Genomic DNA, 12,624 nt, shown 5'->3' with positions numbered 1-12,624 from the left:
TGAACACTGAATTGGACCTTGTTTTGTTCTTTAGCGCAACTCAGGTTGAGTGCGGAAAAGAGAAGACAAGCAAGGAGACAGGATGGGCGCTATCTTTTGTTGCTTGTCTTATTCTCGTCTTTTACACTCACCCCGAGTTGCGCTAAAAACAAGACCATGCCATAATAGCCTGCCCAATCGGCCACCCTTATTGAAATATAAGCGCCGTGCACTTGACCTCTTTTATGGCCGGTGTCAAGGTCATAACGACGGCAATGCTTCAATGATTGAAATTGACCTGGCACTAGGCTGATATCGCGTTCTCGGATGTGCCGTGGACAGAGCGCACTGCAAGCGGGTGCTAACAATGGGATACATTTCTTTAGGCATTGGCGTACAAAAGCAAGTATTTGCCACGTAGCGCGCGACCGCCAAAAATTACGCTCTACATGGCGTGCCATGTGTCCGCCCGGACACTGTTTTAGTAGGTCGCTCGAATTTCATGTCACGCGAACTTTTCCGAGACGAGGGCACTAATGATCTTCATTCGTGTGCCACATAATAATAAACCCGTGCACTTTGATCGAACAACCGGCGCGGCTGGCGAGAATGTGCGAAGCGTGCCATGTGTCACGCAGGGGAGCGAGCCAAACGCGGTTCCACCAAGGCTTCCCGTCAACCGATTCCGAATATAATATAACTGAATAGCGCAATGCCTGAACGTTTTCTTGTATGACCAACTACGCAAAGGAAAGATAGAAAAAAAAAGAAGTGGTTGAATGAATGACAAGGTGAATGAATGCCGTCGAAGGCAACAAGGCACGAGGCCTAGCAAAATAAAAAGACAGGTTCACTCCCAATTCCGTCCCGACTCCGGGCAAATCAGATTGGTCGATTTATTTTCTTTCTGTCCGAAAAAAGGGGCGTATAGAAAAATATTACGTCAACAGTGCGTTCTAGGCAAATACAGAGTCCGTACTTCATTCGTAGACGCACGGCTCGATCTGGGGGGTCCAGCAGACGAGTTCGCTCTCCTTGAACCAGAGCGCAATCTCCTTCTCGGCGCTGGCGACGGAGTCGCTGCCGTGAACAATGTTGCGGCCCACCTGAACGCACAGGTCGCCGCGAATGGTGCCGGGCTTGGACTCAAGCGGGTTGGTGGCGCCGATCATGTCCCGCCCAGTCAGGACGACGTTGGTGCCCTCCCAGACCATGGGGACGACGGGGCCGCTCTGCATGAACTTGACCAGACCGTTGAAGAAAGGGCGGCCAGCCAGGTCCGAGTAGTGCTGCTGGAGCAGCTTCTCGTCGGCCTGCATGAACTTCATAGCGACGAGCTTGTAGCCGCGCCTCTCGAAGCGCTGGATGATTTCGCCGACCAGACCGCGCTGCACGCCGTCGGGCTTGACCATGATGAAGGTGCGCTCACGGTGGGCCATCTTTGCGGAGTTTTGTGTTGTGCGGGAGTTTGCGGAAGAGTGGGACGGATACACCCGGCACTGCCTGTGGTTGGCGAGCGAAAGGAACCGGCACGTTGTCCGACACAGGAAATCCGCCCAGTTTTTTCGTCAGTACGGCGTGGACGTACGGACGGACGTCTTTCCGGCTTTCCGAACGTCATTCCGGATTTAGTTGCGTAAGTTGCGGCATCTGGAGATCGCAATACTAAGCTGCCCCTTCGCCTTTTTTTTTTTGCGTAGCTTCCGAGATTACAATTGTGCGCGTTATTAATCTTGGAGGCAACGTTTTTTTGTGTCAGAGTTGCTAGATTAACTAACGTGGTTTTGTATTTCGTTTAGAAATATTTTTGTTCTATCCTTTACTACAAAATTTCAAGACTAAGTACAATTAAGCATAAAATGAATAAAAAAGGTCGCGGTAGCTTTTTTACTGGACCAAAACATCGTAATTATTTTTTCCTTTAAGCTTTAATTTATTTCGGAAGTGACGCCATCTTGAGGATTGCATCGCAAGCGACAGGCGCGCGCTTTTCAAGTTAGTCCGTGATTTCCAGTTTGATTTTCGTGCCGAAATCCAGGAATAAGTCATCATTGTCTGCTGACTGTGCTTCACAATGTAGGGGGCGTGAGGTTAACTGAGTGAGTGGGAGTATCGTGACTAAACTTGTTTTGTTGGTCAGTTCTATTGCGTTTTTCTTTCAACAGTACTATGCTGATGTATCATGCTACTAAAGCTGTAGTCACAATAAAAGCTGAAATGAATGAATGAATGAATTAATTAATGAATGAAGAAAATTTCCTGCATCTGCTTATACACATTTCTTCCAGAAAAAGAAAATGTTTATGTGTTAATGCCTAACTACTGATTCCCTTGGCGTTTTCTGAAATATTCGTACAAGGGAAGATTGTTTTAAATACATTTTGGTGCCATAAACTGGACAGCCGGCAATAAAGCTTTTAGGTGTCAGAAATAGGTACCATAAAATGTGGAAGCTGACGAAATATGACTAAAGAAGTCCTTTGTTGCTTGTTTTCGCGCATCCTTACCCTTACCGCAATCCATGAAACCAACGGGATTTACCTGGACTGCAAGAAAATTATGTACATATTGGGAAACCACCTATCCGAAAAGCGTGCGGATGACATCATATTGCTTACAAACCTTACTAAACTGTTTTCTGGCATAGAAAAAAAAAATATATATAGAATTTATTGACAGGAAAGACAGAGAGGTCGACCTGAGCTAGTGCGCTGAGCTAGCTAGTGAGCTGAGCTAGTGAGTCTGCTACTCTGCACTGGGGAAGAGGGAAGGGTAGTGAAAGTACTGGGATGGATGATGAGGATGAGAAGTGGTGAGTGCTTTTCTGGCATAGAAAGTATATATTTGCAAAAGGCCGTGATTCCACATTCAGCTGCTGGACCGTTCCTTCAAAAGTTTGCATCGTACAGAAACTAAGCTCCTTTTGTGGTCACGCAGATTTCAGACGCGCTGGCATGCCATGCAACTACTCCGCAGCGCTTTCCATTGTTCTCGTGCCGGTTTCGCGGCGATGCACTGCATACCTGCGCGCTTTGCCGCAGTGTATGGAGACACCTCGCTACGGCGATCTCTCGCCATCGCCGACAGGAAAGATCGCCTCGTATGTCATCGCTCGCGTTCTTACCTTGCACTTTTACAGGACCGCACTCGTCGAACGTCCCGGATGCAGAGAACGTCCAATCGGCGATGAAAACGTTGTCCTAGCTTTACGCTGGCCGGCCTCCGACATCGTAGCAAAGCGGGAGTTTGTCCCCCCCTTTTTTTTTCCTGTGCTGCTTCTCGACCTTTCAAGCCCCTTCAACGCCTGGGACCATCTTGAGCGGACTATGTCACTGTGGTTGTCGCTGAGTTGGGTGTTGCTGCAAGCCGCCATCTTGGTGTTGGCAGCGAACCTCAAGTGCGGATACTGGGTGAGCTCGAGACTTTACATGGTCACGTGTCTTGTTCATTAGCAACTGCACTTCACCAAAACGAAAATTCGGGCTAGTTCGTCACGCATGAAAGGTTAAGCACAGCGGCCAAAGACAAAAGCAGCGCACGAAACGTCACAGTTTCGCGCACAGTCGAGGGTTCGCACCGAGTCTACACACGGTTGCCAAGACCTGTCGACTTGAAGTATTTCAAGAGCGCTTTCGTGGCTTTCTGTGCCATCGACGCGAACGGCCAGAGTCCAAGGATCTTCATTACCGAAAATGGTCTAGAGTCCAGCTGGTTCAGTGCTGCCCGGATAACTTCGCGCTCGGCGTCTTATTGGGGACAGTGTAATTATAAACAACACTATATTCTGCACGTTCTACACTTACGAAGCAGTGGAAACGTTTCCGCGTAACAAGAATGAAAATAACCCTAAACTTCTAGTTGTCAAAAAAATATGATTCGCTTTAGCAAGCGTACACTTCACCTTCGCAACGCAAGGATGGCGGCCAAAAACGACGTCGCAAGCGGCTGCACCCTGCACCAGTCCACGGTATAATTGAGAACGCGCGCCATTTTTTTTTTTGGCACACTGTCGGTTATGCAGAAGCAGTGGTAACAGGGAGTCAAAGAGGTGTCCGGGGAAAATTGGTGCCTCCTAATATTAGAGTGTATATGTGAAACGAAAGAGGTCGCCTTGGAAGAAATATCAATGCATTTTGCGCTTGTGTTGGTCCTCAAAGTGACAAAATAATCTATCTGAATGCACGGGCCATGCGCGACGCTCTAACATTAGTTTCTTTTCTGCTCCATGGGATTGAGATTCGAACGAATTACGGATTTTTTTTTTTTTTTTTGAAATGTTGGATCTTATTTAGAACGCCAGCCTTGCTTGCACCGCAGCGTGCATTGTGTCCGTGAAACGCCTCACACGTGTGCAGCTTAAGTAAAGCTAACTGAAGCACTCACAAGCTGGCAGCCGTAGACTGATAGTATTTGAAAGGTCTGTGCGCCACAATGTCAGATAGTAGCGTCGCGTTTGACTTGATCCTAAATTGAAGAAAAAGCGCGTAAGATTGACGAGGTGTAACTTCATTTACGGAGACTTGAATGAGTATAGACAATTCTAAAATTATGGTGTTGAAGGAATCCAGAGAGTGAGCTTTCGCTCTGTCTTTTCGCTTTTGTTTTGCGCAAGCAAGGAGGCGCTTCACCACAGATTGACGTGCTTTGGATGTATTTTGACCCAAGGACTGAATGTATGTATTTTTCAATCACATCACTTCTTCGCGACTTCTAGCCCACGCAGCAAACATGTTTGCGGGTGCTATTTGATAAACAAGTCAATAAAATATACGTAATAATGTATTATGTATTTATTTGTAGTCCTATTACACGTATACTTGTCTTGAGTACGCAGCTTGTATATGTGTTTGGGAAATAAGGTTCCTTATGTATGGTTATACTGCATTGACCAGGCATGTGCTCTAGCTACCACCCGAGTGTTAGCGGAATACTTCTTTTTGGGAGTTGGCCGGTGATCCTTCGCGCTGCACATACAGGCAGAGAGAGCTTTCGCAAAAGCCGAAATTCAAAAAGAGCGTCCTCGAAAAAAAAAAAAAAAAGAAATATGCAGTTCCAACGCAAGCGGCGGTTTCGTGAAGCTGTTATGCAAACGGCTATAAATTTAACACATTTCATTCTTGCGTCTTTCGTGTGAAGGAAAGTGTCGCGCATCCGTGCGACGAAATGGGACGCACGCGGCGATCATGTCAAATAGCTTAGTTGACGGTGGCACGATAAGAGCACATCTATACTGGGGCCCAATGGTTAGAGCGTCGGGAGATATGAATTGTCCGTGGACAAGAATGATTGTGCGCATGTGTCTGCCCATTGCCGGCAATGTAAGTGTAAGCCTCTGCTCAAAGAGACAACAATTTTGTTTAAGCGTACTGATGCACCCACCCGATTAGTCCTGGAAGCAGCCCAAATTGAGCGAAAGGGCACTTGGTGCATTAGCCGGCCTTTGATCGCACTTTCTCAGCAGGAATTTACCTATAGATAGCTCGATGCGGTGACAGATGCCCTGTATCCACGTGGCCTAGTTGTGCGTTCCTCGATTGACCATGTGTTGGCTTGTGTCGCTTATATTCCTTGATGTGCGTGTTTCAGTAAACTTCGCTGTGAGCCAGCGCTCGTCCTGTATCCTTTCACTCCGCCGTCGTTCTGTTCGCGCTGTTACCGTTATGAATATATACAAACTCACCCAAATTTCCACCTTTATAGAGCGTCCGGTGCTGTGGATGGGACAGCGGCATTCCACATCCACCATCGGGCACGTAATTGTGTTTTCTTTACTTTAATGCTAAAGCATTATATGGCTCACGAGGCGGAAAATCCGACATATATAGTTGTCGGCATTGGCGTGACCACCGACGGTCTAAAATGTCATCGAGCCCTCGTCCTTTGGAGGGAGTCGAACCAGCAACCTCTGGTACTAAGTAAAGCGAAGTAAATTCAGGCACGGGTAATTACGATAACGTTAATTGAGGCACTCGAACCCATGACCTTTGCTGGGAGTCGAACCCTTGACCTATGGTGGGAGTCTAGATCAGACCTTGCGTTGTGGCATAATGTCCAAAGCATCGTGCGGTGGTCGCAATCCTTTCACATTAGTCGACGACATTTTCTTTATTTTTTTAGAAATTAATTATTTGGCATGACAGCATGCAGCAGCTCTAGCCATGGTCAGGACACTCTGCCGTGGTTCGCAAAGAAAGCTTTGCTTTAAAACAGCGGATATAAGATATTATACTGGCAAGAACGCGTTGCGGCGATAACGGGCCACAAACATGTTTTTTTTTGTGCGAAAATATTGAACGTAATATTATCTGTAACGTTGCTAAGATTTCTAAATTGCGTTTTTAGTTAGAAGGAACGCAAGCGCAAGTATAGTAAGCAATTGTAGAGAACGCGTTTCGTTTACTGGATTTAGAGGAATAGAATGGTTCAGCTCAGTAACTCCAGGAGCGGGAACGGTCCAACTTTCACCATCCCGAGGATTTAGAAGGAGAGGAATTGACGGGGATTTCCACATTCCGGGAGAGAGTGGGAATAGAATGGAGGGTTCCACTCCGCAACTACACTCTTAAGCAAATGTACACCATTTGGGATGTATATTTGCCGCATAACAATAATCGCCATGTGTCTTGCTTGCGTTTCCTTCGTTGAAAACGCTGCGCTCGCTCCTTTCTTATCGATAATGCTCTGTCATGCTGGTAACGGGCATGCCGTTCGTGACTTGGAAGTACAGGGCTCGCCGCGTCAAAGAAATGAAATGCGGACTAGACAGGTGACGATTATTGTTGTGTGGCAAAAGGGTGTAATTTTGCTTAAGAGTGTGTGCTGTTGATTGCTTTCAAGTGTTTAACACGATAAATGACATCGTATATTCTCCGCCGATATCTTGCGGGTTGCCATGCTTGAAGGCTATCTACTGGGGCTGTAAAAAGAAAAAAAAATACACGTTTATGCAACGACCATACCTATAACCCACTGCATAGAAGTTAAGCGCCGTGACATTACGCTGGCTGACAGCGCATGCGATAAAATCAACGCTGCCACAAGTCAGCCATTAAGCTTTATCCCGTTCTTGTATTGTCAGGGTGACAGCGCTCGGTCTTATCCGATTACACGAGAACCGCGGCGGATGTGATGCCACGGGCATATGCACATGGCTTCTGGTGCAGGAAATAAAAGAGGGAGGCGCCTCAGTGTGGTGAGAAACTGAGGCGCATACCCTTGTCTTCTCATATTTCATATAGGAGCTTTTTGACCTCGGCCTTCATAACGTTGTGCGCATTTACCCAGCAGTGGCTTCGGCTCGCGACGTCATATTTAATCATGTTACAGTAAGTCCGGTTCTTCAGATTGATTTGTCCCGGTGCTCGCGTCCTCGTAAACGACACCACGTCGGTATCCACACATTTGTTTATTAAAGGAAAAATTGACCCCTTCCCCTCCCCCCTAACGTAGCATGAAGATACAAAGGAAATATGTATGTTTCCCAGAAAGAAAGCTCCTTAGTTGACGAGAAATTCATCCGGTCCGGCGGTGCTGTTCTGGGTAATGGCGTATTCCTGCGAATTGTCGAGTTCGCCGTCTTCTCAACTCTGATTGACCCAGAGGCCTGCTCTGGTTGGCTAAAAATGCCGCCAATACAGAATTCGACAATATGGCAGCGTTCGCCGATGTCCGAACTAGCGCCCGTGGCCCTGTGAACGAACCCGGGACCAACGCCAACTGCGAAGCTTTTCTTTCTGAGAAACCCGTATGGCTTTCCGCAGTAGCTTCGAGCTATATACAATCCACTGGATGGCAATTTTCGCTTTCACGAATCTTTTCACTGTGCGGGCTTCCGCCGGACTTTATTCGTCTATCGCCGTGCTTCAAGTCTTCCCCCACGCGCTGCGACCGATGTGGCAGCCAGCTTTAGTCAGTGCTCCTCGGTGCAGTTGCTGTGGTCGTGCTGCTGCTGCACGTATTTGCACTGCCCTCGGGAGCCGAACTCGATGCGCACGTTGGGGTTGTCGAGCACGCAGTCGTGGTGTTCGGTGCAGCGGTGCTGGTAGAGGGGAACGCACACCTCACCGGGACACTGCGGTCGTTGTTAGGAAGAACGAATTGTACGTCACGCTGAGTGAACGCGGCGAAACTCATAAGCAATTCAGTGTCACAACAAGAACGCGCCCACAAAATCGAGTCCGAACACGACAAAGGGTTCACAGAGAGGTAGAAGCTTGGGGTGGCGAAATACGTCTTGGTACGGAAAAGGGAGAAGAAACTGCACCGCTGTACTCATCAGGCGAGTGATTTCCCATAAGCTTCCAACGCATGCACCGGGAGTGTTGATTTTCGTCTGTACTTACTGATATCTAAAGCTCGGGTGCATGAAGTAGTTACTGAGAAACGGCGTCTTGCGTATACATATATGCTGGATTGTTCACCTGTGGACGGGTGTCTCTCGTAAGAAGCCACGTTAGCATGCGCGTCAAGATTTGATGATTTATGGTGTTGACGATGACATGCGCCTCTTTTGAACAAATGGGGCTCCATAAAACAGAGAGAGAAGAACAAGCCGTCTCGCAATGTTACTGTCACCACCTTTCGTCATACCTTGTAACAGAGGTCGCAGCACCCGCAGTCGTCCTTGTAGGCACCGCATTTGCAGTTCACACGGTTGCACGTGACAGCGGCGCAGTTGACGTTGGCGCAGTTCTGAGGCGTCGTGCAGACTACACTGCGTTCGTGGCGCGCAACAAAGACATGTCGTCATCGTCGGTGGTCTATAAGTATTACACACACGGACAGATGGGCACAACTTTCGAACGGGTTTCGATTCGCGGCTTCTATCGCTTTCCTAGGAGCATGCCTTTGCACGTTCGGTGGTACATGGTGGGACACTTCATCTTGCACACTTATCACACGCGTATACTTATGAATGCCTGATTTCCCAACCCAACAACACCATAGAATCAATGATGACAAATTGTTGGATGCCGCTAGGTGGCTTGGCTTCTTCAAAAGAAGCTATAATACTGAGCGTTGACGGATGGGGGAGAGGGGCTGTTGCCTTTTTTATTGTCTCAATGGCCAGAGATCTCGGGAGGCAACGCTGCTTCCCACTGGAGTAATGACATCTCAAGAGACCTTTGAACAAGCGGGTAACTCCTTACGAAACATTCGAGTGATATTCCTCATTTGACGTTTCGCCGTGAGCTGCGCAGCCGCTTGGAGCTGGTTACACCACGTCATCGCTACCACAAGTCGAGGGCTCCCCATTGCACCTTCAACTCTACTTCGTGAGTATGCCATTGAGCTGACGGTTTTTTCTATGTCGGTGCTTCGGCGTACAACGGCTAAAACACGGCTAAAAGCGTGTAAACTTACTTTCTGGCTGCTATGACGCTGAAGATGTCCTGCTCTCAGAAATGTGCACTTGAAGTGCTTTTTTGGGGGTCGGGATTATCCTAATCTTCAACGAGTGTGACCGCTTAACATTCTGATGTGGCGTTCAAATAGAACAAAGGGTTAATTGCATTTCACAGTAAAATGTATGCACCCGCAACAGTGGATGTCAAGTTGGCACGTGTGAAATCTTCATGCATTTCCCGAAAAACTCCCGGAACTCAACACTTTTTCTTCCCCATTGGCACACGAAGTCGTACTGAGAAGTGTAGCGGCCCGAGGCTTGTGCAAGCCCATCACAATACATGTCCCAGTACCAACGCCACCTCCTTCATTCACCATGCTGCCAAGTCTACAGCAGATTATATACGAGCAAAATGAAGGTCACGAAAGGTCACATCCACTTTGTCTGCATGCAGCTCAACTACTGTGAGATATGCACTTAGGGAGTCAAAAAGCTTGGAATGGACTCACCACGTGACTGCCAAGGAGAGTAGGACAAGCGAAATGGCTGTCTTCATCTTGAGCATCAGAACAGGATGTCTGCGCGCCGCAGGGAAAGAAAAGTGTTTGATCTTAACACGCTATCGGTTGCATGGATATATAACCCGGCGTTAATATTGAAATTCATAATTGGACGACAGCTAGTCTAGTTGAGAAGTAATCCTAATTAGAAAAAAAAAACAGGACGCTGACCGAAGCGTTCTTGTCAAAGAAGCTGACGTTCGCGCAGAGTGAACAAGGCTTCCGTGTGGAAGTGGCGGTTTTGTTTTTTGTTTGCTTTTCATACGCCGTAAAGTTTGAGCGCAAGTCATGATCTTGCCTCTGAATTCATAGTGAAGCGCCTTCACTTCGTAAGCCGTACAGTCAAGAGTATTCATGTTGGGAATCGCGGTTGATGTTTAGCGGTCGGCTAAACTATCCAAGTCCTGATAATCGATAGCCTGCCTTCGAAGACGTGCTCTAGCGCACTGCTGTAGGTCACTGTTGTCACACTCTCCTCCAGACTACGGGGCTCAATTTGGTGCCTGTGCTTGCGGTATTGAACTCGATTGGCGGTCTAGTAGAATGACAAAACAGGTGTCCGTAGGGAAAAGAAACGCAGTCTGGAGCGGTAGGTGATTATGCATGAGTGAAGTCATGGAGTTAAGAAATATCAAGGCGTAGGAGTGCGTCGGCAGACGCGGAGAGTGATGATTCGACACCGCTCGGAGAGGCCCGCTTCCAACAGGGGACTTAGACAGGTTTCATTAGAATGCATTACGTAACCGCGCAAACGACAACAGACGTAGGAAACACACAGGACAAGCGCGGACCTGTGTGTTTCCTTCTTCGTCCATTGTCGTTTGCGCGGTTACATAATGCATTCCAATATCGACCACCAACTAGCCCGCATCTCCCTGATAAATAGACTTAAACAGGCTCATAACATCGACGATGACGATGTGGTGTTCGACAGCTTTGTATTGAACACATGGCTGCTGAACAGTGCTTCGAAGTTTGCCTCTGTAACGTCGTTGCGGCTGTCCCTACTTATCAACATAAGACTACACATAGATGCAAGCGGGCTTCCTGCAAAGACGAAAGCAGGAATTTGGAGAACGGCTTTTTCTTCACACTGACCGCACACGCCTGGTCAACAACTGGATCACGAATTGGTACTTTGTGCTTGAAGCCAACCTAATTATATTTCAACTAGCGAGAAAACGCTAAGTGGGGTGGCAAAAGTGTGGTTTAATTGGGGCGACGCATTCAGCAGAGATTGCGAGGGTTTCCCACGTCTTACTTATAGCATTTGGCATATATGTCATACATAGACAGCGTCAGGTCGCGTGACTTTCGAGACAGAGGCGGACGCACGGAGCGCCCGCTATGAATGCAGGAGACTGACACGCGAGCTGCGGCCGTTTTGACTTCGAGATTGTCATGCGCTGACAAAGGGACGAATACGCTCTCTTCGGAAAAACGCGGTGCTTCGTGCGTGTCTATTTGTACACCGTCAGATCAAGTTGCGGTATGCACGCGACGGTGCAGTCAGATAGCGCTGGAAGAAAGCCGTACTCACCTAAGCCGAGCTGTTCCCTCCTCGCGTACACCCGGCACACTAAGGGCCGTCGCCGTGCAATACCGTTTGTGTACATATATATATAGCCGCAAATAGACATTGCTGTTTTATCTGGCGCTCGTTCTGTCACCCCCGACCACACTTTCATGACCCCCAGCTAGTTCATTTTCTCCTGTAACGAAAAACGTGGACTAGTCTCTGCAGTCATGTTTCTTTTCTCTTTCTTTCTTTCTTTCTTTCTTTCTTTCTTTCTTTGGCTTCCCGCTTTCTATCCACCCTGTGGCCGCGAGGGCGATGACAGAGATTAACGTGGCCCGTCTCCCTCCAGACGGAAAGCTGAGACTGTTTACGAAACCGAGACTGCGTTGACTGTCTCGTGTCTACGGACTTGGAGGAATTCGCGACTGATGTGTGCAAATAATGTTTCAACTTGTGGGTAATTTGCGTTTCGCCGGACCAAATAAATCGTCCATTGAAGACCCAGCAAACTCGCGATAGCTCTGTGCTTCTAGTTCCAACTTTTCTCCGGGAACCATCTAATTAGGGGGCAATAATTATGAGAAGGACTGGGCTAGCTGTTATGGTGCGCCGCGTGGGAAGGCAGATAATCCTAACGCTACGGACATCGAGGGTTGACGGCCCGGTTACAGTGGCATGAAGTCAACATGGGGTTGCGGACCTTGCACCTAACCACATAAGTTGGCATGCTAAGGTCACGCGACGGCAATCGCGTTCACTGCGAAGGCGTCTGCGCACAGGTCCCAAGGCAGCAGAAGCCTAGAGGGCTGAGCGGGTGGCTTATGTTACTTACTCCCCGGGTAGCGACATTCAGTCGGCTGGATGCCTCCTTCGTGTGGGTATGTGACTAGTATATCGCTAAGTATGACGGGGTTTGCGAGAGGGAAGAGCTTGCATTAACCCTGAAACTTGAGCTACTTAGCATGGTTGCATCGCTGAGATCGCAGATGCATTCCTGCGTAAGCTATACCTTCTGATCCTTGGGAGCTTATAATTTCACTTCTTTGCTGTCTCAATTTTTCCGGCGAAGTAGTATATCCGTTAGCACACAGATAAACCAAACACGAGAAAGCATACAGGACAAGCGCTTGTCCTGCCTTCTTTCCCGTGTTTCGTTTATTTGTGCGCTACCCAAGAATGAATAGATTCCAACTCGCCCGCTTTTCAATCCTTCTGGAGTT

At 48.1% G+C, this 12,624-nt stretch overlaps 3 protein-coding genes across 4 annotated transcripts in view; 1 reads left to right on the top strand and 2 right to left on the bottom strand.

Moving 5' to 3' along the window:
- Positions 1-839: 839 nt before the first annotated feature.
- LOC126525604 (nucleoside diphosphate kinase-like) lies at positions 840-1,519 on the bottom strand. Its single transcript, XM_050173535.3, has one exon. It carries the CDS (start codon positions 1,416-1,418, stop codon positions 960-962), a length of 459 nt encoding a protein of 152 aa, XP_050029492.1. The 5' UTR covers positions 1,419-1,519; the 3' UTR covers positions 840-959.
- Positions 1,520-3,066: 1,547 nt separating this feature from the next.
- The window catches only part of LOC126525596 (lysosomal alpha-mannosidase-like), a 141,403-nt gene continuing 131,845 nt past the window's right edge, over positions 3,067-12,624 (top strand). The window contains exon 1 of the mRNA XM_050173525.2: positions 3,067-3,389. Within this exon, the coding sequence (XP_050029482.1) occupies positions 3,306-3,389 (84 nt within the window). The 5' untranslated portion in view covers positions 3,067-3,305. The remainder of the gene's footprint in view (positions 3,390-12,624) is intronic.
- Positions 7,366-11,581, bottom strand: LOC126525607 (uncharacterized). Of its 2 annotated transcripts, none has more exons than XM_055067756.2 (4): positions 11,426-11,581; positions 9,838-9,903; positions 8,569-8,692; positions 7,366-8,050 (listed from the first exon to the last, which is right to left on the bottom strand). In XM_055067756.2, the coding sequence occupies exons 2-4, from the start codon at positions 9,888-9,890 to the stop codon at positions 7,889-7,891; spliced, it is 339 nt and encodes a 112-aa protein (XP_054923731.1). In that variant the 5' UTR covers positions 9,891-9,903; positions 11,426-11,581; the 3' UTR covers positions 7,366-7,888. The 2 variants fall into 2 exon arrangements, with proteins under 2 accessions (XP_054923731.1, XP_050029495.1); XM_050173538.3 differs by having other exon boundaries at positions 9,835-9,903; positions 11,426-11,559.

This window comes from Dermacentor andersoni, chromosome 8 (assembly GCF_023375885.2).
Source record: "Dermacentor andersoni chromosome 8, qqDerAnde1_hic_scaffold, whole genome shotgun sequence".
NCBI classification, from domain to species: Eukaryota; Metazoa; Arthropoda; class Arachnida; order Ixodida; family Ixodidae; genus Dermacentor; species Dermacentor andersoni.
The sequence above is the reverse complement of the archived record's forward strand: the minus strand, read 5'-3'. Positions and strand labels throughout refer to the sequence as shown.